This window comes from Leuresthes tenuis, unplaced genomic scaffold, assembly GCF_036924035.1.
Source record: "Leuresthes tenuis unplaced genomic scaffold, fLeuTen1.0.hap1 SCAF_18, whole genome shotgun sequence".
Taxonomy (NCBI): Eukaryota; Metazoa; Chordata; class Actinopteri; order Atheriniformes; family Atherinopsidae; genus Leuresthes; species Leuresthes tenuis.
The window spans coordinates 33,392,947-33,420,882 of NW_027325372.1; the positions used below are offsets into that span (position 1 = coordinate 33,392,947).

A 27,936-nucleotide genomic window follows, 5' to 3' on the forward strand; every position below is an offset into this window, starting at 1 on the left:
GGGTCACACTGAGGCAGCGGGTCACACTGAGGCAGCGGGTCAGACTGAGGCAGCGGGTCAAAGCTTAACAGCCGTTTCCTTTGTCTTTGTCCTGCAGTACACAGCTTTTCCGTTACTATGAGACTTTAAAGCTCATTTCACTCTGTTAGAAGGTTCCTGAGTAAATCTGACTATTGGCCCAGACCCCTGGTGTTAACATAGCACCATTTCTTTGGTGGTCATGGAAAAAAAAAAAAAGTCTTTGGAGCCCAGACTTGTTCCAGCCACACTGATTTAACACTGTTCTATATCAGCCTCAGAGGAAGAAAAGCAGAGCAGAGCTTCCACAAAACAAGCAGTGATACAGGCCTTCACATCATGTGTGAATTGTGTAATGAAGTAAATTGGTTTTGTTGGACCACTAACACACTGACCCTGTCCTATCAGCTGTGATCATAGTGAGTCACGACGCTCGGCTCATCACAGAGACTCAGTGCCAGCTCTGGGTGGTGGAGGACTGCACCATCAACCAGATTGACGGAGACTTCGATGACTACAAGCGGGAAGTGCTGGAGGCTTTGGGAGAGACCATGGTCAACAAGGTTAACCCCTGACCAGCTGGCACAGGCACCATGTGCCACACCAACGCTCAGCCTGGTCCTGGACTTCACTCCTAATCAGACATCACATATGCGAAATAATGAGCTGCCAAAGCTAAATAAATGTTTTCACCATGATCTTTATTGTACAATTGATTGTGTGTAACCATGTAGTCACAATGTGTGGACAACAGTCATGATCCCAGCGTCACTTTAAGTAAGCTTTGTAGGTCTTCTTGACTTTAGCCACCTCACTGTGGTCTGGTGCCATTTCCCCGTACCATTTATACCAGCTGTCGCCTGAAGTCAAAGATGGAGGAGGAGGTGTGGACCCAACAGCATCATGGGAATTTGAGTAGTCCTCTCCTGAAAATTCCACATGTGGGATCTGAAAGGGCAGTAAGCCTGAAAGGAGACAGAGAGAGAGTTAATTCATCAGCGAGGCTGAGCTGATAACATCATCTTGTGATTCCAGGTCAATGAGCTCTACTCTCTGCATTGTACATTTATTTCAGCAACTTTGACTGACCCTGCAGAGCAGAAAGAACACTGAACACAGGGGCTGGAACAATAATGGGCTGGAAGCTTGGCCTCATTGTACGTTTGAGGCTTTCTCGTCAAAAGTGAAATAAAATTGATGGGAATTGCAGCTCTTCTATATTCAACAACTTATCAGGAAGGAAGTTGGGTTGAGCTGTTTGGACGTGTGCACTTCTTCATCATTTCTACAGCAGGTAAGTGGTCTGCAGTGGAGCCGCTCATTCTTATGTTACCATTAAAGAGTGAAACTCAGCTGTGATGCCAGTCACAGGTGATATTTCACGTTGCTCACATTCACCTTCCTGTCTGCAGAACTCCTAAATGAAACCTAAAGTTTCTTTTGTTAGAATTTAAAGAAATCCCTTAACTCTTATCTTATTTCATGATCACTTCACACAACATCATCTGTGACCAAATTAACGATTTTCCAAAAGATGAAAGCCTTCAAAACATCCAGTCAAGTGAAGAAGAAAATTCAGGAGGAAAACGTCATGGTCCACCAGAGGCTGCAGGACATTCACAGCAGGGTGTTCAACACCAGCAGGCTCCACGAAATGATTAGCTGCAGCTGTCTGCTAACTAAGTTTTCCTTTTTCTGTAAAAGTGGCCCTTTCCTGCATGAGGTCACGCCCCCATTGCAACATGCATGGATCAGACAATTAATTGAGGAACAGGTTGTTTAAAGGTGTGACAACATTGAGCTGAAAATAAGTTAAAGTATTTATTTACAACCCAGGGTACAGGGTCTCTTTATCATTTGTCTGTAAAAAGGAGACAGACCTGATCTTAAACCTGAGATCACATGAGTGTTGTGCATATTTATGAGAAATATTGCCTGGCTTGGTGGCATCCCAGCCCACCAGGTTTTGAACAGAATGGGTTCCTTCTGTGAGCTGTATTTGAGCTCAGGGTTGATTTTTGGTTCAGGTTAAATGTGACGACTGAACAACATTTCTTCTGCTCTCTCAGACTTCCTGTCACTTAGGGTTCCGCTGTTTATTTGACATCTGTGTGAAACTGATAGCGGACTTGTTTCTGTGCTTGTCCTGTTGGATCTCAGTGCTGCATTTGATACGATCGATCACAGCATTCTGTTACAGAGACTTGAACATGTTATTGGGATTAAAGGAACTGCATTAGGCTGGTTTAAGTCATATTTATCTGATAGATTCCAGTTTGTTCTTGTAAATGAAGAATCTTCCTCACACGTTGGAGTAAGTCATGGAGTTCCTCAGGGTTCTGTGCTTGGACCGATTCTTTTTACTTTATACATGCTTCCATTAGGTAACATTATCAGACAGCATGGCATAAATGTCCATTGTTATGCTGATGATACTCAGCTTTACCTATCTATGAAACCAGATGAAACCAATAGGTTGGTCAGACTACAAGCCTGTCTTAAAGACATAAAGACCTGGATTACTCAGAACTTTCTGCTTTTAAATTCAGACAAAACTGAAGTGGTTCTCTTTGGACCTGAGCGCTTCAGGGAGAAATTGTCTAGTTATATAGTTACTCTAGATGGTATTTCCTTGGCTTCTAGTTCTACAGTGAGGAACCTTGGAGTTATTTTTGACCAGAATTTATCATTTGACGCACATATAAAACTGGTTTCTAGGACTGCCTTCTTTCACCTTCGTAATATTGCTAAAATCAGGAACATCCTGTCTCAGGGTGATGCAGAGAAACTAGTTCATGCATTTGTTACTTCAAGATTGGACTCCTGTAATTCCTTATTATTGGGCCGTCCCACATATTCTCTGAAAAGCCTCCAGCTGATCCAAAACCCTGCAGCCAGAGTTCTGATGAGAACTAACAGCAGAGATCATGTTTCTCCAGTTTTAGCTTCTCTTCATTGGCTCCCTGTTAAATTCAGAATAGAATTTAAGATTCTTCTCCTCACATATAAAGCTCTTAATGACCGAGCTCCATCATATCTTAAAGATCTCATAGTTGGACATTTAATGAATTGGATTCTATCTTTAAAGTCTTGACATTATGTTTGTTGTGATTTGGCACTATATAAATAAAATATAGAACTGAATTGAATTTGTGTTTTCAATGTAAAACTTCAATAGTTCTCCCTGACCACATTCACATTTTCCAGTCTGATATTGCTCTCTAGGATGTCATCCAGGACACAATCAGTGCTATGGTGGTGCTTTTTACAGCCTGTTTAACTCTGAGCAGAGATTGGACAGGTCTTTTATTGTTTAGATTATTACTAGTGTTGTTGTTAGTGTTGCTCTGCTCAGACTCATGGGAGACGTGCTTGTTTCCTGCCATTTCCATAGCGATAGCAGCACCAGAGAAATTTACATTATACTTTTTTTTTTCAGCGTGAGAAATGCCATGTGTGTCGTGTGAGCGTGAGAACTTGTTGAAATGCATGTGTCTCGTCAGACTTGCGAGCCCTGATTTTTAGCATTAAGCCATACAGTCCTGCAGTACCGGTTGCCATGGTCACTTCAGTAAACACCATTGTGGTCTATGGGCGTGAAGTAATCAATGATCAACTGCGTATCCGGGTCACTTCAGGAACGTGAGCTGTTCACATAGGAATCCGTAGACAGGCCACATTTAAAGAGGTAATGTGAACAGCCAAACAAAAAAATAAATAAGAAAAGAAAATCGTATTCGAGCAGTAAATCGGGTTAGACCTGCAGACCTGCAGACCTGCAGTGTGAACGTAGCCTAACAAGGCACTTAACAGCAAAATTCACAACAAGTGTTTGATCCATGAATCGACCAATACATTTCCTGGTTATTAAAATTGGTATTTAAACAGTCCTCCTCATGTTGTTCACATTTTGTCATCATGACACCAAGACGACACCCAACTATTGATCAACAGTACCTCGCCATTGCGAGACTTCAAACAGGATGTTCTCTGAGGGATGTGGCCACTGAGCTTAGAGTATCACAGTGCCATCAACAGGTTGCAACAGAGATACAGAAATACTGGAAGAGTCACAGAAAGGCATAGAAGTGGACGTCCACATCCCACACTGATGACTGCTTCATTGTGAACAGCGCCCTGTGAAACCGGATTATGGATGCCACTCAATTCCAGGCACATTTAAGGGAGGTGAAAGGCACCCAAGTGTCACGTCAGACCAAACTTTACATCAGTGTGGTCTGCATGCTAGACGACCTGCAAGGGTACCTGACCACACCACCAGGCACATCATCTTGCATGATCCATGGAGCATTTATGCTGGACGAGGGATAAGTGCTGTTCTCTGATGAAAGTTGATTAGTCACCAACGATGTTTGAGACGTCAAGGAGAGCGCTATGCATCAGCCACTGTTGTCACCAAATGAGCCTTTGGTGGAGGTGATATAGATATAGTTGGGCTCACCTCCACGCACAGTGTCGGCTCTGGAACCAAACTCCTCAATAAAGGATGGTCTCTTGCCTACTCAGGATTAGGCATGTCACGATACCAGACATTTAGTAGTCCAATACCAATACCAATGAAATTCCACGATCCTCGATACCCAATTCAATACCACAGTAAAAAAAACAAAGTCCATGTACTTCAACATACTAATTCATTAAAAACATTTGAACATTACAAGAAAACAGTGGCGCTTGCATGTAGCCTTCAAGTAATGAATAAAAATAATACACCATTAACATTACAGAAAAAGAAGAGTGGCATGTAGCCTTCAAGTAATGAATAAAAATAAACCATTACCATTTGAATTGGGATCAGGCTATATCAGAAACATGATAGTGGGATATTCTATGATTTAGTAATTTGAAAAAAAAAATCTGCTTTGTGCCTATCGCACACTTTAGTCTTTGCTATATAAGCAGATACATGATTTGCGATGGGGAGTTTGTTCAACTGAGAACAATGGGTGTGAATTAACACAAAGTGAAGATTAACATGACTTGAAACTTACTTGACAAATCTGGATGTCTGTCTTTGAAGTGCTTCGCTAAATTGGAAGCATTTCCTCCTATCGTCTGAAAAGCTGTTTGGTACCGTTTGCATATAGGTATTTGCCAATCTATTATTAATCCCTGATCATCCGCCTCAAACGCAAAGAACTTCCAAACACAACTCTTACTATTTTTCTTTTTGACGAGTCGAGGCAGAGCTGTGGCTGCAGCTGCATCTTCAGTGTTCCTTTGGAATTTAACAGCCCACTGGAACACTTGTATGTGTATATGGTGGCCACATTACGCCCGGGGGAATTTTATCCCCGGTACCAACGATACTGTTGCAAAACAAGTACCGTCATGTTTTTAGAATTGTGGCATCGACTTGGTACCGAAGTATCGGTTCTCGTGACATCCCTACTCAGAAGTTGCTCAGGGTGGGAGGCACCGGGCGGGTGTGGGGATACTCACAAGCCCCGAGCTGGCTGCCACAAAGTTGGAGTTTGTCCCAGTGTATGAGAGGGTCGTCTCTATGCAGCTTAAAGTTGCAAGGAGGACAACTCTGACTGTTGTTTGTGCACTGAACAGCAGCTCAGAGTATTCAGGCTTTTTTGAGCAAGTGAGTGGGGTTATGAAAAGGGCCCCACCGGCATACTCCATAGTCCTCCTGGGCAACTTCAACACCCATGTTGGCAATGACTGCGTAACCTGGAAGGGGGTGATTGAGAGGAATGGCCTGCTTGATCTAAACCCAAGTGGTGAGTTGTTGTTGGATTTCTGTGCAAGTAGGGACTGTGATAGTGTGGTGGTAAGATTGTCAACTTTCAAGTTGGTGACCTGAGTTCAAATCCCCTGCATGACAGGTATCCAGTAGGTGTCCTTGGGCAAGACCCCCTTACCCTACCCGCCTACCTGTATGTCGCTTTGGATAAAAGTGTCTGCTAAATGCAGAAACATGAACATAAGTCATGGACTGTCCATAACAAACACCATTTTTGAGCACAAGGATGCTCATAAGTTTACCTGCTACCAGAGCTTCCTGGGTCATTGATGGTCGATGATCGATTTTATTGTTGTTTTACCTGACCTGAGACTTTTTGTTCTGGACAATCGGGTGAAGAGAGATGCTGAGCTATCGACTGATCACCATTTGGTGATGAGTTGGATCAGATGGCAGGGAAAACTGCAGGTCAGATCTGGTAGACCCAAGCGTGTCATGAGGGTGTGCTGGAAAAGGCTGGCAGAGAAATATGTCCAGCATGAGTTCAACTCCCACCTCCGTGAGAAGTTCTCTCATGTGCTGGAGGAGGTAGGGGACATGGAGTCCGAGTGGACCCTGTTCAAAACCATTGTGGAAGCGGCCACGTGCAGCAGTAGCCAGAGACTTATTGGTGTCTGTCACGGCAGCAACCCAAGAACCCGCTGGTGGACCCCAGCAGTTCAGGAAGCCGCCAGGTTGAAGACGGAGGCCTTCAGGGCCTGGTTCGTTTGGGAGGCTAAGCAAAATCTGTGGCATGGGAGGAGTTCGGGGAGGCCATGGAAAGTGACTTTCGGTCGGCCTCAACGAGGTTCTGGGGCACCATCCGGCAACTCAGGAGAGGTCAGAGTGATCTTGGTCAAGCTGTGCTCAGCAGGAGTGGCGATCCTCTTACCTCAAATGAGGATATTGTTGGAAGGTGGAGGGAACACTTTGAGGTGCTTCTGAATCCGAGGGATATGCCTACTGTACAGGAGTCAGAGCCAGAGGCATCTGGGGTGTCAACCTCCATTTCCCTAGTGGAGGTCACCAAGGTAGTCAAAAAAAAACTCTTTGGTGGCAAGGCCCCGGGGGCGGATGAGATGCGCCCAGAAATGCTCAAGGCTCTGGATGTTGTGGGACTCTTGTGGCTGATACGTCTCTTTCACATTTCATATCACATGGATCTCGGGTGCAGTACTCTTGGACGGACCCTTTCCCTTTTGAGGTATGCCGGGCACGACCAACTAGGACAAGGCCCAGAGGTCAGCCCAGGACTCGCTGGAGAGATTATATCTCTCGATTGGCCTGGGAACGGCTCAGGGTCACCCAGGATGAGCTGGAGGAAGTAGCAGGGGATGTCTGGGCCTCTCTACTCTTCATATTGCCACCACGACCCCATGTGGATTAAGCGGTTAAGAAAATGGATGGATGGCTAAAATTATTCATACCCCTGTCAAATTCTGACTTAAAGCTACTTTTATACAACCAGCAAGTTTTTTCTTGATAGGAAATGAGACAGGCATCATTGTGGAAAATAATATTTAGAATCTCAGCTTTTATTTACATTTGAGCAAAAAGTGGCATGTCCAAAATTATTCATACCCTTAGCAATCTGTCACAGTCTATGGGAAAGTTATATACCATTCCAAATAGTCCAATCTGTTCTAAAGCATCCTAATAACCCTGGCTCATTGGGAACAGTCGTCTTAATCAACTCAACAGGTGAAAAACAGCAGCTCTACAGTTGGTTTGTGGACAGTCATGGCTAAGACAAAGGAGATCACTGAGGACCTGCGGTTACGCATTGTAGCTGCTCACAAGTCAGGAAAGGGCTATAAGGCCATATCTAAATGTTTTCAAGTTCCAGTAGCTACAGTGCAAAGTATTACTAAAAAATACAAGACGTTCCGCACTGTGGAAGATTTTAGAGGACGTAGTCGGTAGTCAAAAGTGACCAGTGCTGACCAGGAGGACAGAGAAGGAGATGAAAAAGAATCCAAGGATCACCACTAAAGCATCCTAGTGGTGAATCTGGACTTTGCTGGTGACAACGTCTTACAGTCCAACGGACACTGCACATTGCTGGGTTCCACAGACGCAGCCCAAAGAGGACACCACTTCTCCAGAAAAGGCGCACAAAAGCCCGCTTGACTTTTGCAAATGCTCATCTGAACAAAGAATAAGACTTCTGGTCATCTGTTTTATGGTCAGATGAAACAAAAATTAAATTATTTGGCCACAATGATGTGTCCATCATTTGGCGTAAAAAAGGAGAAGCCTTCAACCCTAAGAACACCATCCCCACTGTCAAACACTGTGGTGGGAACCTAATGCTTTGGGGTGTTTTTCAGCCAATGGACCAGGGAACCTAACCGCTGTAAACGGCACCGTGAAAAAAGAGCAACACATCAAGATTCTCAACAACATCAAGCAGTCTGCAGAGAAACTTGGCCTTGGGCACCAGTGGACATTTCAGCACTACAACCACCCAAAACACACAGCAAAAGTGGTGAAGAAATGGTTAGCGGACAAAAACATTAACATTTTGCAGTGGCCCAGCCAGAGTCCTGACTTCAGAATCTGTGAAGGGAGCTAAAGCACAGGCTGTTGGCAAGGAGACCTTCCAACCTGAAAGAGTTGGAGCTCATTGCTAAAGATGAATGGGCAAAATTACCAGTGGAGACATGCAAAAAGCTGGTCAGCAATTATAGGAAGCACTTGATTGCTGTCATAGCCAATAAAGGCTTTTCTATTGATTATTGAGAAAAGTATGAATAATTTTGGACATGCCACTTTTTGTTCAAATGTAAATAAAAGCTGATATAGACCAATAAGCTGATGTACACCACAGCTGCAGTAAGGAACATTCCCCCCTCATGGAGGCTAAAAGCAAGGCAGCATAGAGAGAGGTTAGCCAGCTATCAGAGCTTCAGAAATACAACAAATGCTCCATACCTGAGGCACTGAAGAGAATACACTAGATAAGCTGAAGCCAAAAGAGTAAATAGGAAGTTCAGTGGGAGGTCATAAGATGAGAATAGACCCATCCAGGGCAACACCAATGCTCCATGGCTAGTGGATCTGAGAGCTGACCACAGCAATCTCCCAGAACAGGAACCAGTAACCATCACAGTGGCAGACATCCAATAAAGAGACTCAAGTATGAAGATCTGGACTGCACCAGGCTCTAACACGATACACATCTGCTGGCTAAAGGAACTAACAGCACTGCATGAACATCTAGCAGCACAAATTCACCAGCTGCTAATGGTGGATGGGACCCACCCAGACTGGTTAACCAAAAGTCGGACAGTGCTGATCATGAAAGGGCTCCAGAAAGGGGCAGTTCCATCCAACTAACAGCCAATAACCTGGCTCTAACCTGCCTCCACATAACATGGAAGCTCCTGTCAGGCAGATAAAATGAGTAGGCACATGGCTCAATACATGAATGGGGCCCAGTGGGGAGTTGGAAGTAATACCCGAGGTGCTAAACACCAGCTGCTGATCAACAGGATGCCAGTCATCAGATACTGCGCTGGAATAATAACCTGGTAAAAGGCAGAGATGGAAGCCACTGATGTTAAGATAAGAAAGCTCCCCATAACGCCAAACGCCTCAAGTCCAGCACCCTGAGATTGTACACTTACAGGAAGGAGGGAGGACAGGGACTAGTGGGCGTCAGAACCACGATCCAGGATGAAATGACAAAGATTCAGGAATACATCAGGAAGATGGCCCCCAGTGATGAACTGCTAAGTGAATGTCTCAGGCTGCTGAAACCTAGGGGAAGCAGGGAGGAAGACGAGGAGCTATCATGGAAGGATAAGCCTCTAAACGGCATGTACCACCGACAGCTTGAAGAAGTGGCAGATATTAAGAAGCCCTATCATCAGCTAAAAAACGCTGGTCTGAAAGACAACACAGAGGTACTTATCATGGCAGCTCAAGAACAGGCGCTAAGCACAAGAAAAACAAATAAAGGCCAGAATCTACCACATCAGACAGGACTCAAGGTGTAGGCTGTGTAAAGAGGCTTGTGAGACCATCCAGCTCATAGCAGGTGCAGGCAGATACAGCATACATTGAATGCCATAACCACATAGCAGGTATAGTGTACAGGAACATCTGTGCCGAGTATGGATTGGAGGTCCCAAAGTTAAAATGGGAGACACCTCCAAAAGTGGTGCAGTTGGACAGAGCTAAGATCCTGTGGGAGTTTCCAGATCCAGACTGATAAGCAGGTGATGGCCAACAAGCCAGACATTATGGTGCTCGACAAACTACAGAAGAAGGCAGTAGTTATGGATGTAGCAAGTCCAAGTCACAGCAACATCAAGAAGAAGGATACAAGAAGCTCGAAAAATACCAAGGGCAGAAGGAGGAAGTTGAAAAGATTCCGGGGAATTGAAGGCAGCAGTGATAATCAAAGCACTCGGTGCTCCAGATGATCCCAGGAACTCTGATCTCTGTCCAGAAAACCGCAGCTCTAAGAACAGCGAAGATACTTGGTAGAACACTCAAGCTCCCAGGCCTCTGGTAGAGGACACTAGCTGGAAGGAAGGGTGCCGCCCACAAGAAGGGTGAGTGTGTTTTTGTGTTTTCTTATTCGTTTCACTCAGTGAGTACCAAAAAAACCCAAAACATTTCACCCTCAGCATTTTGGTAATAAAATATGGTATCATTACACATTTGAAATTAAGCTGTGAGTTTTCATCAGATAACCAGGGTTCTACTTGATGAATACCCTAAACTGCAACATTTTCTGTGTATACCCCATGGATAGTGGTGGTAAACTCAGATCATTTCATGGACTCGAGTCACTCACTAAAGTCATCCGAGTCACTTGAGTCAGTGTTGTTAACCATTACTACTGACAATAATAATAAATAAATAATAATAATCACCATCATCATTGCATGTGCATAAAATATATCAGCCACATAACAAATATCACTGTATTTAACCACTTGTTTATTGCAACTTGGATTCATTGACTGGAATGAAGTCAGTGAACCGATTCAACTGAATCATCTGAGTCCACAGCGTTTCTGGCCAGTCCGCCTTGTGTCTTTAGCAGCAGCCAGCCAGACTAGTATTCTTTCAAAAACTGTCTTGAAGAAGCCAACCACTATGCAAATGTCGCAGTTTAGGATATTCATCAACAGCTACAACTACAAGTTCTCACATCAAATCTTCAAGCTCGTTCACTTTGGCAAATATTTACCATGATACAGACAGGTGTTTCTGCTGCGCGACAGAGATCTAAATCTGACTTGGAATCACCAAGTTGGCAAGAATGGCAATGTTGGTCTCCTCTTTTTGTCACACCATCATAGGTTTTGAGTTTGTTTGATCACTGTGACAGAAAAAGGTGTGTGGCATAACAGTGTTTGAAAATGGGATTAGTCAGAGCCCTGCTTATATGACGTTGATTTACAGTCAGCCCTCATTGCTAGCACCCTCCTGAAATGACAGAGGAGTACGATGGTTTGGAAAAGTTGGAAACTGTTCTCCATTACCATCCTCTAGCTGGATGCCAACACTCCATATCAAAGATGACTGAACAACATGACCTTGGGTAATAGAAGACACACTTGTCAGGTGCACAGATCTGTGGAAGCTGAATGGCACTGCAGTGACTTATTGACAGCTGTACACTTTCAAAACTTGAAATATATTGGCTTCCCCCCCGCTTTCTTAAATGGGGTTAAAAAGAAAAAGATCAAAATTAAGTTGAGTTGGATAGGCACCTAAGATACTTGATATTTCTGAGAAACTTTGTAATCTGTACCGTGATCTCGTGCGGTCTTGATGGCCTCGTGCAACCTCTTCTGCTGCTTCATACACACACCTGAAGGCAGGAGAAGCAAAAAAATCAATCAATCAATCAATCAGTGACTTGCAAGGAAGATGTTGATGCAATAACAGAGTTTATTTCACAAATGCCTTTGCAAGCCAGCATTGTATCGTGTGTGAAAGTACAGATATGAATGCGGGAGGGGGGTGTGGATGTCGATCTGCTGCTGTTATGCCAGCAAGGGAGGAAGTAACAGAGGTGAAACGATCCCACCTCAGATGTGCTTTCACACATTAAGCTGGCATTGTGGAACTTGCCACTCTAACCAGCGGTGCTTTGGACACTCAGCTGATTCTGTGATGCTGACTTGATGTGTGAGAGGACACAGTGATGTGGAGCCGAGTCTCCTCTGTTTGGCTTGTAATTTCTCAAACCCCAGCTGGTCGAGGCGGATGGCCACCCTTCCTGGTTCTGGTTCTGCCAGAGGTTTCTTCCTGGTTCTGGTTCTGCCAGAGGTTTCTTGCTGGTTCTGGTTCTGCCAGAGGTTTCTTCCTGGTTCTGGTTCTGCCAGAGGTTTCTTGCTGGTTCTGGTTCTGCCAGAGATTTCTTCCTGTTAAAGGGAGTCGTTCCTTTCCACAGTCCCTCAGGCTCAGGACGGGAGATTGGACTGAAGACAAGTTTTGGTGCAATCTGTTGGTTTCCTTAGCTAGGACATTGTTTTTTAATTGGCGCTATATGAATTAATTGGATTATGATTACAATGAATTGAATTCCAATTGGCTTGAATTGGATTATATTACTTAAGTGCCTTGAGATGACAATTGTTGTAATCTGGCGCTATATAAATAAAATTGAATTGAATTGTTATGAGGGGGAACAGTTCCGGGTTAATTAAGAAAGCTTTTAGCACCGATAATGCTCAACTGACATGTGAAAGAAGCTCGTGTTCCCTAATCCTGGTCCTTGTACCCCCTCCCCTACATGTTTAATATTTCCCTGCTAAAACACACTTGATTAAGATAAATGGGACAGCTCAATAGCTCTGCAGTAGCATGGTTAAAAAAAAAAAACTCGTTTAAATCTGATATGATAGTGGAAAGAAACCTGTAAAACATGCAGGGCAGGGCGCCCTAAGGACCAGGATTGGAAAACACTGCATTAACAGATGAAATGGTGACTTACCAGTTCGAGTGGGATCATATACCATTCCAGTGTGGGGACTGATAAACTGCTGCAGCAGCTTCACATTCTACAAGAGAAGAACCAGCAGCATGTGATCAGTGGTGATCAGATCCTTCCATTTAACAGTTTTCCCAAGAGAAAGCGGCCGATCACCACAAACATTTCAACTACTAAGACTTCGTCATAAGGTCTTTCAACAGTTTAATGCAGTTTAATAAAGACTATTTATTGGTTACCTCAGGTTTTCTGAACATTGAAAATTCAATACAATTCTGTTTGGATTTTTTATATGGAATGAACTGTGATTCAATTAAAAGGTTGCACATATTGCCAACTTGTCACACATTATTTTAGAGCACTTTCACACCAGGATAGTTCTAGTGACTTAGTTTGTTTGGGTGGAGAATGCTGAAAAAATTCACACTTTCGTTTGGTTTACTTCACTTTCACACTACATTTTTGAAAGCGGACCAATCATCTGGACAATGTCACCCAGTTACAACAGCTGCTTAGGAAGGCAAAAAGCATGAGGCTAGGCAGCGAGGTATCCAGCATGTTGCTCTGTTAATTAAATTAATGCAACAGTACCAAAAAAGATGACAGAGTGCAAGAGACTACAACACACTGCTGTGGTTACACAAACGCCAGGCAGGGTATGTCACTTCCTCTTTTTCATTAGCTGGATATTTAATTTGCATTTCCCAAGGTGAACTGCACCAGGGTCTACTTGCAAGCTAACCGAGATCCATGTTTTCAGATGAAACAGTTTGCTTGTATGAGCTTTCACACCTGCCCAAACGAAGCGGACCATCTAAGGAAACAAACTCTGGTCCGTTTAAAGCGGACCAAACAGCTCTGGTCAGAAAGTGCCCATAAGCTTCTTTACTTGTCTCATATTACACTTGATGAACCAGTGTAAATATGTAAATGACTCAGGGGCCCACATGAGACCATCAATGAACTCCCATAACATTTCATAACACAACCCAGAAAACCTCCGAAAATTAAGACAAAAAACTTTAACTGAACAAAAACATCAAACTATTAAATGTGGTTTGCTGAATATTAGATCTCTCCTTTGGAAGTCTCTGTTAGTGAATGATTTGATCTGTGATCATCATATTGATATATTTTGTCTTACAGAAACCTGGCTGCAGCAGGAGGATCATGTTAGCATTAATGAATCAACTCCCTCTGACTATTTAAATGTTCATGTTCCTCCAACCACAGGCAGAGGAGGAGGAGTGGCAGCTATCTTCAGATCAGGGTTACTAATCAGTCCTCGACCCAAGATTAGTTTTAGCTCTTTTGAATCTCTGATTCTCAGTTTTTCCCACCCAAAGTGGAAATCACAAAAACCTCTTGTGTTTGTTGTTGTGTATCGTCCACCTGGCCCTTATTCTGAGTTTCTGTCTGAATTCTCAGAGTTTTTATCCCAGTTAGTGCTGAGTACAGATAAAGTCATTGTAGTGGGTGACTTTAATATTCATGTAGATTCTATTGGATTTTCTCAGAGTGTTCACAGACCTACTCACTGCCTTAATCATACCCTTGACCTTGTGCTGACTTATGGCATTGAGAGTGAACAGTTAACAGTGTTCCCTCATAACTCTGTCTTGTCTGACCTTTTTTAATAACTTTTGAATTTACATTACTTGACTATACGGTTTCTGAGAAGAATTCTACATATAGAAGGTGTCTGTCAGAGAATGCTGTAACCAGATTTAAAGAGTTGATTTCATCATCCTTTTCTTCACTGCCATGTGCAGATATGACAGAGGATGGCTACCTAAATTTTACTCCAGTAGAACTTGACTCTCTTGTTGACAGCACTACAGCTTCAATGCGTACAACACTGGACAATGTTGCCCCTCTGAAAAGGAAGGTAATCAGTCAGAAGAGGTTGGCTCCTTGGTATAATTCACAGCTGCTTTAAAGCAGACTGCAAGAAAGCTGGAGAGACAGTGGCGTTCCTCTAATTTAGAAGAGTCTCAGTTAGTCTGGAAAGATAGTTTAAGAACGTATAAGAAAGCCCTTCGTAAAGCTAGAACTGCTTATTATTCATTATTGATAGAAGAGAATAAGAATAATCCCAGGTTTCTTTTCAGCGCTGTTGCCAGGCTGACAAAGAGTCCGAGCTCTGTTGAGCCATGTATTCCTTTAACTCTCAGCAGTGATGATTTCATGAGATTCTTTATCAATAAAATTGATTCTATCAGAGAGAAGATTAATGGAATCCTTCCCACTATTATCACTGATGTATCATCAAGTAGAGCAGCTTTAGAAGTATCTTTAGAACCTGATTTGTATTTAGACAGCTTCTGTCCAGTTGATCTCTCTGAGCTAACAACAGCAATAGTCTCTTCTAAACCATCAACTTGTATTTTAGACCCAATCCCAACCAGACTGTTCAAGGAGGTTTTCCCCTTAATTGACACTTCCATATTGGATTTGATCAATCGGTCTTTGTTGATAGGTGTTAGAAAAATTCTCTTAAAATTAGGCTCAGAGTCGCTGGATACGATTAACACAAAACATTTATTTCTTGCAAGAAAGAGACAAGTCCGCACAACCTGTCAGGAAGCTGCTCAGAGTTGTCTGACAACAAAATGGTGCTCTTGCTATTTATATTGTTTATGCTTGCTGGCCACACAATGTTATGGGAAAAGGCATTACTAGCCATTTAATGTTATGGAAAGACAAGTTCAGACAGTCAAAACACTTTTGCTTGCTACATAGTATTATGAGAACCAAAAGACAGGAGGATAGTTGCAGCTCAACTTTGTGATCATTTACATAGAAAAAATCTGTTTGAAGAGTTTCAGTCATGATTCAGAGTGCATCATAGCACAGAAACAGCACTGGTGAAAGTTACCAATGATCTCCTGTTAGCCTCTGATAGCGGACTTGTTTCTGTGCTTGTCCTGTTGGATCTCAGTGCTGCATTTGATACGATCGATCACAGCATTCTGTTACAGAGAGGCTCAGGACGGGAGATTGAACTGAAGACAAGTTTCGGTGCAATCTGTTGGTTTCCTTAGCTAGGATATTGTTTTTGAATTGACTCTATATGAATGAATTTGATTATTTTGAAATTAATTAATTTGATTGGATTAGGATTACAATGAATTGAATTCCAATTGGCTTAAATTGGACTATATTGTTTAAGTGCCTTGAGATGACATTTGTTGTAATTTGGTGATATATATATATCTGAGTTGAATTTAATTGAGATTAAAGGAACTGCATTAGGCTGGTTTAAGTCATATTTGAGTGAATGCTGTTGAGGCATATATTAGTTTAAAATTTTGTCCATTTTCTGGTGATTTCTGAGCTTACTATGCATTCCAATGACAGAATGTTCATGTATAGCGTGTTAACCTGACACTGTGTCCACAATTTTTAATTCACAGGCACAATTTTACCATCAAAATGTAGTAAAGTTTGTCCTCTCATTCACAATGTGACTTTCATAGCCATCAAAACTTTAATGTTTGAACTAGAAACCTCTAAATCACAGGAGTACCTTCCAAATGCCTGATAGACTACAATACAAAGTAGGAGAAGCATTTACTCCCCAAAGCTAAAGAGACAGCTTTTTTAACTGGCTCTAATTTACACAATTTCTGCCTCAGTAACACAAATGGCACACTGATCTGATGAGCAAAGCCTTGTTGTTCCTACGGTGTAAATACTGTGATAGATGGAGTTATAGTTCTTCCACAAAATGGAGAGGTTGGACCCAAAGTCTGAGTGCATTTCTCTGCCCCGACATAGAATGTTAATAGTATTATCACCATGACAACAGGCAGTACAGACAGGAGGTGTTCCAACTGACAGTTCACACAGGTACATATTATGTTGACATGAATCAACTGTTCTGGTTTCTGCTTTATCATTCAAAACACTCCAGTGGCATATAAACCCCATCTACCATATAGGTTTATGCAATATGTGCAACACAGATGGATTTAAACATATTTCAGCAATCTCAACTAGTCAATTATAGAAAACTACATTGCTCTGACACAGAAACACATACTTTGATCTTTGATGAAATGATCTTGATCTCCCAATTTAGTTATTTTACAATTAAGTACGATTTCCACTTTCCATTAGACTACTGTAATTCCTTATTATTGGGCTGTCAAATTCTCTGAAAAGCCTCCAGCTGATCCAAAATGCTGCAGCCAGAGTTCTGATGAGAACTAACAGGAGAGATCATGTTTCTCCAGTTTTAGCTTCTCTTCATTGGCTCCCTGTTAAATTCAGAATAGAATTTAAGATTCTTCTCCTCCCATATAAAGCTCTTAATGACCGAGCTCCATCATATCTTAAAGATCTCATTGTAAGATGTTTTCCTAACAGAGCACTTTGCTCCCAAACTGCAGGTTTACTTGTTGTTCCCAGAGTTTCTAAAAGTAGAATGGGAGGCAGAGCCTTCAGTTATCAGGCCCCTCTCTGTAGAACCAACTGCCAGTTTGGCTTCAGGAAGCAGACACCCTCTCTACCTTTAAGATTAGGCTTAAAACTTTCCTTTTTGATAAAGCTTATAGTTAGGGATGGCTCAGGTGAGCCTGAAACATCCCATAGTTAAGCTGCTATAGGCCCAGACTGCTGGGGGAGCTCCCATGATGCACCTCTCCTCTCTTTACTCTCCATGTACAGACATCATTGTTGTCATTAACTTGTGTTTCTCTCTCTCAGCAGGTATCTCTGGTCTGGTGTTACGGTATTTGTTGTGCCCTCTTTCCTGTCCTCTCAGCCCCCAGCTGGTTGAGGCAGATGGCCACCCTTCTTGGTTCTGATGGAGGTTTCTTCCGGTAACTTATTAATGTTTCAATGTGGAGTCACGTGACGCGATGCGAGAAGAGGCCATGGAGTAGGGAGCTCCTCACTGCATCGCTACCTTTATTAAAACATTTACACCAGAGATATTTCCATCCAGTATACTAATTTTTAATTAACGGGGGTGCAAAAGACATTAAAAGACATCTATGGTCGTACGGGCCATGCCAAGATGCAAGATCAAGATAGAGTTGACGAGCCCGAGCAGCAACAAGCTAACAACATAGCTCAAGATATCAGTAATTAAAATTGTCGATGACTAATTTGTTTCCTTTTTCAACAATTTCATCTTTCAACAATCTCTCAAAGCTGCTGCAGCACCTTCCACTGCTGCATCTGCGTTTCTGTTCTTGACACACATGCGCAGAAGTGGTAACTGGGGGTCAGCCGTGATGTCACAGGATGTTAAACCAGACGGGCTCTGGTATCATGGCTACCCGGCAACGGAAAGTGTGCGAGCATTTTAAGAAGGGAGCAGTTTAAGAAGACTAAAGAAAAAGGTTTGCAATGCAATATCTGCAAGGCAGAACTTGGCTTCCACGGCAGCACAACGATGATGAACGAGCACCTGAAAAAGAAGCATGTTGTTGTGCTGATTGTGAAGAGGGACCGTCATCTTGGTAAGCTAACTGGCTAGTTAGCAGCTAAAATAAGTGTAAACAGAGAGTTAACTTTCTACTCATATTGATAGCTGTAAACGTTAACATTAGTGATGACGATTTGATTAATTAGCCTTAGCACACATATTTCATGTGTTTTCTGTAACGTTATAACACTGATGTGTTAGAATAGGAAGGCTAATGTTACGTTTCAGTGCTAAAAAAGTACGTTCATCTTCAATGGACAGCTTTGTTACAAAGCTAGCTACATGCACACCTCAGCAAGCAAATGTTCTGACTGAGTCCATACTGAACATGTTGGTGTTATATTTGAGTCAGTGAGACCAAAACTTTTTACCTCATTTGATTTAAATGCAGCTATGTTTGATACCAGAGACAAATGAAGGAAAGAAAACCTTAAGTATTTATTTTTCTGTGTTTGCTACAAAGTTAAATAATTTTTGTTGCAAGAAGCTGCATATTTCTATGATATGAATTAACTATGATATTAATTGTCTTTTTTTTTGTTAGCATATACCTTAAACATTCCAAGCTGAAAGCTAATGATGGTTATATAAGAACAGCTGCATTCTGGTGCGATAAGCTGTACATTTTACATAAAATTTACGTATGATAAAATTGACAATTAGTCGACTAATCGGAATATTTTTTATTTCTTTTTATTTATTTCTTTTTTTTTTTTTTAAATCGGTGATTAGTCGACTAATAAAAATAATCGTTTGTGGCAGCCCTATTACTAACACTAACAAAGATTTCTGAAGACCTGGCAGAAGTACATCGCACCATTGCGTCGGTGGAGATTCTTAATTACAAGAATGGATGACGTGGAAAAGCGAGTGGGGTACTTGGAAATAACCGAGCAGGAGTGGCAAGCTAACCCGCCAGCTAGCAAGACAGATGTCGGACAAATATGGGACAAATTAGAAGACCTGGAGAATCGCTCGAGATGCAACAATGTTTGCTTCGTCGGCTTTCCGGAGGGCAAAAGGGGAGGAGACGTGGTGAGATTTCTGAAGGAGCTGTTGCCAAATTTACTGAACATAATGGGGAGACGAGAGATTGAACGGGGATTCACCGGGTCGCTAGCCAGCGCCAGCCCGTGTCAGGAGACAGACCCAGGCCAGTACTGGCCAGGTTTTTGAGATCGTCAAACCAGGATGCAGGGATGCGAGCAGCGAGAAACAAAGGCAAGCTGAGCTCGGGAAACACTACGGTTATGGAGTAGAGCCACCAAGATGAGACGCGACAAATTCAAGGATTGCAAGAAAAAACTAAATGAGCGGGGGGTGAGTTTTTCAGGAAGGACTTCTGTGCGAGCACAAATGTGCAAAGTTAAGGTTCAGTTACACACTCTTTGTTTTGTTAGTTTTATGGGGATGTTTGCGTTTTGTCACCACCACCACCATGTAACAGTTCTGTTTTTGATAAATGGTTGTGTGTTATTAATGTGAAGGCAGGCATGTCTTCACAAATAGGTTTAATGCGTCTCTCTACTTGGAATGTAAGTGGACTGGGGAGCCCTGTCAAGAGAAAAAAGACATGACCATGCTTAAGAACAAGAACTGTGACATGGTGTTTCTCCAAGAAACATGTCAGAAGAGGAGTCTGAGAAGCTCTGTGCAGGATGGGTTGGACATGTTTTGTTTTACAGTATAGGCTCTAGCAAGAGCAAGGGTGTTATAATTTCATAATTCAGTAAACATTTACAGAATTAAAAAGAATTTGCCAATCTTTGAGATTAATAGAAATTTGGAGGATCATGAACCCCTCTGGTATGGACAACATATTTTTTTCAACTGTACACCAGTAGCCGTTTTCACAAAGGATCTTAGGGCTAAAAGTAGCTCCTAACTGGCGAATTTAGGAGAAACTCCTAAAAATAATGGGCATGTCAGTCTTAAATTAAGGACTTTTAATTTTTTTCCATCAGGAGCAATTCACAAAGTATTTTAGGCCTAAAAGTAGCACCTAACTCTAGGAGAGCTTAAAAGTCTTCGAGAGGACTCCTAACTCAGTAAGAGCTATTCACAAAGAAACAGAAAATGGCTGCAGCAAGACGAAATGTTTTGGAGAATTGATGCAATAACGTCCTTGACTAACAGAAATAACCCGATCAGTCCGTAGACAAAATGTTTGGCAACACTACGATATTCAGCAACAGGACAAATGCAACTTTGCAATGCCGGCGATTTAGGAATATCACAACCATCAGTCAGCCGTGCCATAAACCAAATCATCAATGCGCTCTTTAGACCACATATCATACAACAGTTTATCCGGTTTCCTTTGGACAATCAGCAACTGCACAGAATCAAAGCCAACTTTATGGCAATTGTAGGCATGCCCGGTGTGGTCGGTGCTATTGACGGGACGCATATAAAAATATTTGCGCTATCAATAGACGAGGACGTGTTTGTGAATCGAAAGAAAGTCCACTCCATCAATATGCAGGTTGTTTTTGATGCAAATTTTAACATTCTTGATGTCGTTGCAAATAGCCTGGCTCTATCCATGATTCTTGGGAAATGCTGAGGCATATTGCCTCTCGCTTCTTTTTACTGGTAAAGTCAAAGTCAAATTTCCCCTTAATAATCCCTCTCCTCTCCAGACAAACTGGGCCAACAGTAACAATTGGTCCTGGGACCAATTGGGCTTTCACTTGCGTTTGACGGCGTCTTCCCTTCTTTCGCTCATAATGAAGGAGGACATGAGCGGCTGATATTTAAAGGGTTTAAATGCTGGAAATATGCTCATTGGATAATTGATCATTTGCAGGGTACAAATTAATTACCTCATTGATTTAATGCAGTTGACGTATTTGTATTGTTTGCTTTCTCTCTCTCTCTTTAACGTGCATAACGTTATTATTGTAGTCTGCACAAACTTGTCATCATGCGTGTATTCTCCTAACTGTCCATAACTATTAGTTACTTTGTAGCCTAGGCTATTTTCTCATTTTTCGTTGATTTAGTGGGCTCGTTTGTGGGCAAAGAGTTTCGCCGAGACCGCCTGCACTCAAGCAACCAATCACGGTACTGAGCACGTCTAAAGTCATGCACGAGAATCGACGTGATCCATAGCAACAGTGTGTCACTTTTTTTTTTTTTTAAAACAATATCTTTATTGTTTTTTCTTTTTTCAACATAACAACCCCAGAGCTGAACAGTAGCACAATACACAAAAATATCATGTCAGCCCATCCCTCCCACCCAACCTACAGGTTCGACCATCCATTCCTACAGAGTGTGTACCAGTCTACATAAGTAAGAACAAATACAAACCACCTGTATATTATAAAACAGACAAATGAAAATAACACATAGCGTAATTGTTGCAGAGAGGGAGTAAATAATAGCCACTGTACCGTGCATTAGTTGAGACTGGAATAAGGAGAAAGAAAAATCTAAAAAAATAAATCAAAGTGAATAAAAATAAAGCTAAAAACAGCAGCAGTTGTTGAATAAGCATGTATAACAATCACCTAACATTGAAGATTCAGGCTTATATAAATATAAAAGGATTACTCTATTGGGGATCCTGCGTTCACATAACTTAGAAAACCACCCCAGATATTTTGAAACTCTCCAGGTTTATCCTTCACGTACATAATCTTTTCACTTGGTATGCACAATGCTAGCTCATTTGTCCATCTAGCAAGTGTAGGTGGTGGTGCATCTTTCGAAAGCATGGCTACATTTGTTGACTGTGATAAGGGCAATTTGAATAAATTTGAGATGATTTTTTTAATTCACTTTTAACATTTATGTTTATGTATTTAGCAGACGCTTTTATCCAAAGCGACTTACAAATGAAGATATAACAGCTATATAAAAAGCTAACAATAAGCTACATAGAAGGAACCCAGGAGTCCGACTCTGTCAGAGGGGACAGAGTAGAGATAGGGTGCAGGCATAGAAGGAAGAGCAGAAAGATAAAGTGCAGAGATAGAGGGGGTAGGGAAGTACAAGGTAAGTGCTGGGATAGGAGATGCTCTCTGAAGAGCTGGGTTTCAGGAGCTTCTTGAAGATAGACAGGGACGCCCCTGTTCTGGTAGCGCTCGGTAGGTCATTCCACCATCGTGGGACGACACATGAACAGAGTTTGGATTGTCTTAGGCGTGGTGTAGGAGCTGCTAGACGACAATCCTGGGACCAACGTTCCATTAAGCACTTTGTAGGCTAAGATGTGTCGCCCAGGAGGATTACTCTTGGCTCTGTGGGGATGAATTGTCCTATAATGCAATTAAGCACTTTGAGTATAGACACCCAATACAAATTAAGACAAGGGCAAGTCCAAAACATAAGTACCAACATTCCCATTCCAGATTTGCATCTTTGGCAAAACTGGGAATACTGAGGCTTTATTTTATGTAGTCTGTCAGGGGTATAGTAAGTTCTATGAATAAGATTGTATTGTGTGAGTTTGTGTCTAGAGTTAAAGGGGAACTCCGGTATTTTTAAACCTAGACCTTATTTCTGGCATGAAATATGTTTATCTACTCACCAAGAACAGTTTGGCGAAAGTCGGCGTCCTTCGGAAGCTATTTAAATAACTCGCGATCGGCGTATATCCATATAACGGAGTGAACAGGGCAGGGACGATACAGCCTCTAAATAAGGCATTATCTGTCTTTATTTTACCAATACTTTAAGAAGAATGAATGAACGAACGTGTAGTATAGCTCTGTTAGCTCATAGGTGCTGTTATGTGGCTACGTGCGGCTATAGGAGTGCTAACGGAGGGATTTCTATACACACCTCTACTGGGACCACTTCATCCACACGCCCCCCTGGAGCACAGTTTATTTACTCCTTTCTCTGTGACAGTCAGCTAACTTCACACGAAGTTTGCTACTGCTAGTTTTGTGCAACATGGAAGGATATTTAATCAAATTTTGACAATGTGAACGACGACTTTGAGTAAGATGGGTGTTCGTACCGGAGTGACTGAGCTGTGCTGCAGCCATAAGGTCATGTTAAGGTCAAAAAAGGTCTAGGTTTAAAAATACCAGAGTTCCCCTTTAAATGAAAAACAATGACTACTAGTACATAATTTTTCCCCATTCCCCTTCTTTGAAAGCACACTCCAGATCTTCTTCCCATTTGCTTTTCACTCTTAGCTCCTCCCAATCTAATCTGAGAAATTCCTGAGTAAAAGTGGGATATCAACCCCCTCACTCCCTGTTTAGTATGCACCAGTTTATCTAGAGGTTGCTCTTTCAACGGTAAAAGATGGCCTCCTTGTTCAGAGATAACAAAGTGCCTAACCTGGAGGACATAAGTATAGGGTAGCCCATACTGAGATGAGAGCTCTTCAAAAGTCTGAAGAGTTCAGTCTTTAAACAAACTCCCAAAAGTAGACCTTTTGTAAACCATATGTTTGTAATAGCATCTCTAAGGGCTTTAGGTACAATGTGTCACTCTTAGTTAACTCTTAGTGATTTATCCTTAGTATGAGTAGGTCTCAGCGGGTTTGTGAATTACTTTTAAGGAAAAACTCCTACATAAAATGTTTTAGCACGAGTTGGGAGCACTCCTAGCAGTAAGACAAAAAGCTTTGTGAAAACTGCCACAGACCTATCTCCTCAACTATGGGTTGTGAAATAGGGAATATTATTATTCCTGACCATGCCTGGGTTGGCCTAAACCTATTACCCCAGAGCGAGAGAAAGTCTTATAGATGGCGGCGACTTACACTTCACTTCTACAGGACCCAGTAAGTGTAGAGTGGCTAAGGACACAACTAAATACCGTAAATTCCGGACTATAAGCCGCTACTTTTTTCCCAGGCTGTGAGCACCATGGCTTATAATACGGTGTTTAAATATTTTGTTTTGTTTAAATGTTCAAATTTTTTAATGTCTCTGTAAAGCACTTTGAATCACCTTGACGTTGAAATTGTGCTATACAAATAAACTTGCCTTGTCTCAAAAATATTAGCAAACTGATTAGACAGTGTAATTACATCATTGATTTGTCTTGGATTAATGGGCTTGTCTCCGATTTTTTTATGTTGGGTAGGGGAACCAGGCAGGGGCCGTCCCCTTTTCCTTTGCCCTTCTGTTTAGCTATTGAGCCTCTTGCAGCAGCTGTACGTGAGGCGACTAATTTCCTGGGTGTCACTGTAGGTGGGATGGTACATAAATTGATGCTTTACGCAGACAACATTTTATTACTGGTGTCTGACCCCGGCAGTTCTGTACCATGTCTTCTTAGAATCATAAATTAATTTGCAAAATTATCTGGCTACAGGGTGAACTGGTCCAAGTCCGAGGCACTCCCCTTGACAGCTTATGGCCCCTCTACTGCCTTCCATCCAGGCGCATTTTAGCGGCTTCAGCAAAGTATCAAGTATCTGGGTATCCGATTTCCTAGACAGCTGAAAGATTTGATCAATGTCAATTTTGACCCATTATTACAAAAAACTTCTTGCGATGTTGAGAGAGGCAACTCTTAATTTGTCTATGGCAGGTAAAGTTAAGTTTTGAAAATGAACTGTGTACCCAAACTTAGTTATCTTATCTAGTCCCACCCTTTAGAAATTTCCTATTATTATTTTAAAAGGTTTGACAGGATATCCAAGATATTTATTTGGAATGGTAAACGCCCCCATTTGAACCACAGCAAGTTACAAAGACCAGCTGATAGAGGAGGCTTAAGGCTGCCAAATATGCTGTTTTACTACTATGCTTTTAATTAAAAGGCACCTGGCCCATTGGTCTCTCCCTCCCGAAAGGACTCCCCGTGGTACTGTATGGAACAAGCTGTAACGGCCCCTCTATCACCCATGCAAGTCTTGTCTACTAAATTCAGTAAAAGAGCAAAAACACATCCAGTAATCTCTCATCTTAAAATAATTTGGACCAAGGTTGCTCGTATATTTCAATTTGATCGCTTTCTAAATGTCTCTTCAAGTATCTGATTAAGTCCTAAATTAGATTTGGTGCAGTGGTTCAGGATTCCTACGTCTCTCTTTTTTTGGTACCTGCAACTTCGACATATGTTGGTGGGGATTTTTGGGTCTGCTGCATCTCTCCCCCAAAATGTAGAACGCCTAGATAATATTATTAAGAGTTATGGAAAGGGGCACAAGGCATTATTGTCTATTATTCTACGATGATTCAGACTCTTGGCAATGGGTCCATTTCAGCTCTGCAGAAGACATGGGAAAGGGATCTGACCCTGACGTTTGACTGAATGTGGATACAGTCTGTTCCTGTGGTGACATAATGCATATATTGCGCTCTACTGCAATCATGTACCATATATTCAATTGGCGGGAATCTCAACACTCAAAGAATGTCATAAGGAACAGAGTCAAAGAGAAAGTTGATTCTTTTACATCTAAAACTTTGCAATTAACCTCAAGAGGAAGTGGTGTGTTCTGCAGCAGATCTTCAGGTCACCAGAGTAACGCTTTGTGACACTGTCAACTTAAGCCACTGAATCTGAGCTACATCAACATGGTGTGAATAAACAGTTGAGTGATTAAAATTATCTTCATAGTAACACAATGAAAAATTGGAGTGGATTGTATTTAGTTCACCACTGGACTATCACTGCTAATATTGATGAGAAAAACAAGCCAGGTGACAGACTATCAGTCATCCTGAAAAGATCCAACTTAAGCTGTCTGCATGAAGACCAAGCAAAGAGTTTATTTCCTTCACCATCTCCGGTCTTTTGTGGCAAATAAACAGATTCTTAATTCATTGATTCTGAGTGCTTTACAATACTACTTGACACAAGTATATGTCCTCGAATTTAAAGTCAAGATCATTAAAAAAGGATTTTTTAAAAATATATATAGGCAATAACATTGTTTTTGATCATGTCTTAAATAGCTAATATAAATTGTTATCATCAAACTGAGGATACAGGGGGTCCGGGCGAATAGTCAGATTTACACAGGAACCTTCCTAACAGAGTGAAATGAGCTGGAAGTAAGTCAGACATTGTCAAAATGATCAGAGAAATACTAAGGAAAGGAGCTCCAATGCTTCCTTAATGAACTGGGGTCCTAAAATATTCTAGAGATGTTCTGAAGTTGTGTCATGTCACAACATAAATATCCACAACATTTGCTGTTGAGCATGAGCAGGTTTGACAATGAATGAACGTGTCAATACCTATGCAGGAACATTTGCTGCTGCTCTGTGTGTGTGCGCCGGTGAGTTTGCCCTTTCTATTGACCTGTATGCTGCTTTTCTCTCGCTCCCTGCTATTGTGGATACGTGCAGATGCGTACAGTACTCATATCATCACCATAAGGAGCCTTAACTGCTGTTCCCAACACATTTCCACAGAGTACTTTCTGCATCATGCCCACTCCCTCACATTTCCAGCTTGGAGATTTCATCTCCAGCAGTGATGAGCTAGTGTGAAACTCAACTTGAGAAAAAGATAAATCAAATTTTCTGCACATTCTCCGGAACATCGCCAGTGTTAATGTGTGGAAACTGATATTGTGCATTACTATAAAATCATTCATTTTGGTTTGGTAAAAAAGAGACACTGAAACATTTTCCATGCATTTCATAGGCCTACAATCATTGATTGAAATTACTTTACAAGTCTGAAATAGCTCTTATAAGACATCATCAGGGCATAAAGGATGGGAAACTGATTTGTCACACTTGGCTGCGTTTTCCTAAGTTTACAATTACATTTTTTTTTATAAAAGAAGAATGACTAAAAAGTAACATAAGTTAATAAAGATAGCAGGTGAGTTTTTGATTGATTTATAAGCACCTAAATCCATTAAATTAACTTTGTTTGAAGTAACTGATCATGTTCATCAAGTCATGTGTGTGTTAAACATGCAGAGACAGTGATGATGTTGCCTACCTGGTGGTGGATGATAATGTTTGGATCTCGACAAATCGGACAGGGGTTCCCACATGTCTGGTTTCCTCTCTACAGAAACAGTGTTATTGTTTTGGGTTTTTTTTAGAAGAAATCTAACGTACTGTACTAATAAAAATATTTTTAGAGGAATAAAAGAAATCATACAATGCAAGTCTTGCGTGTCTTCTGCGGTGGAATGGCCCCTTTGTGGTTCCTCCTGTAGTTTGCCCAAACATGACTACTTCCATACCTCTCTATATACTCTATCACAGAAAAAGATAATATTGTTGAATTCTTTTTAAGTGCGTCCTTGAAAAAAGACACAATTTTACTTTAGTACCTTCGCTTTCCAGGTAATCCCAGGGTCTGTCCTTGTAACGGGACAGAGCCTCTGTGGCCTGAGAAGAAGCTTCATCGTGCAGCGACGCGACTTTGCAGAAATGGTGACTTGGATGTTCAAGCAGAGAGAGCGCTGGACGGGTGCTCACAGGCAGCCCCCGCAGGCAACACTGCATGAAACAAAAAAATTAAATAGCAGAAATCACATTACAACATCCCACAAGAATCCACAACTGTCCCGTGCTGGTCTTTTAAGTCATACATGACATCGTAGTATAACGGATACTCTTAGCTAACGCAGCTAGATCACAGGTTGCATACACTCAGGTTTTTGTTAGCGAAATCCTTGTTGCAAACAAGACACAATTGACTCAAAGAGCATGTTATCAGATTACTAATATATGATACCTGATACTGACGAGATGGATGTAAAATTGAAGGCGACAGACGGCACAACACCTTCGTGATGATCCGTATGGAAGCAGCCATTTTATGCCGAAGTGGGGTTGTAGGTGAAAGTTGAAAGATCAGGCGAAGCGCAGCTATTCTCAA

General features: G+C 41.8%; 2 protein-coding genes across 5 annotated transcripts in view; one reads left to right on the plus strand and one right to left on the minus strand.

The window, feature by feature from the left end:
• abcf1 (ATP-binding cassette, sub-family F (GCN20), member 1) overlaps positions 1-716 on the plus strand; it is a 39,583-nt gene extending 38,867 nt beyond the window's left edge. For all 4 annotated transcript variants that reach the window (XM_072370818.1, XM_072370819.1, XM_072370821.1 and 1 more), the window contains one exon: positions 427-716. In XM_072370818.1, coding sequence (XP_072226919.1) covers positions 427-593 — 167 coding nt within the window. In that variant the 3' untranslated portion in view covers positions 594-716. The remainder of the gene's footprint in view (positions 1-426) is intronic.
• On the minus strand, positions 701-27,912 carry mrps18b (mitochondrial ribosomal protein S18B). Its single transcript, XM_072370848.1, has 7 exons — positions 27,793-27,912; positions 27,386-27,554; positions 27,211-27,308; positions 27,046-27,114; positions 12,732-12,798; positions 11,544-11,603; positions 701-983 (listed from the first exon to the last, which is right to left on the minus strand). The coding sequence occupies exons 1-7, from the start codon at positions 27,871-27,873 to the stop codon at positions 787-789; spliced, it is 741 nt and encodes a 246-aa protein (XP_072226949.1). The 5' UTR covers positions 27,874-27,912; the 3' UTR covers positions 701-786.
• Positions 27,913-27,936: the final 24 nt, after the last annotated feature.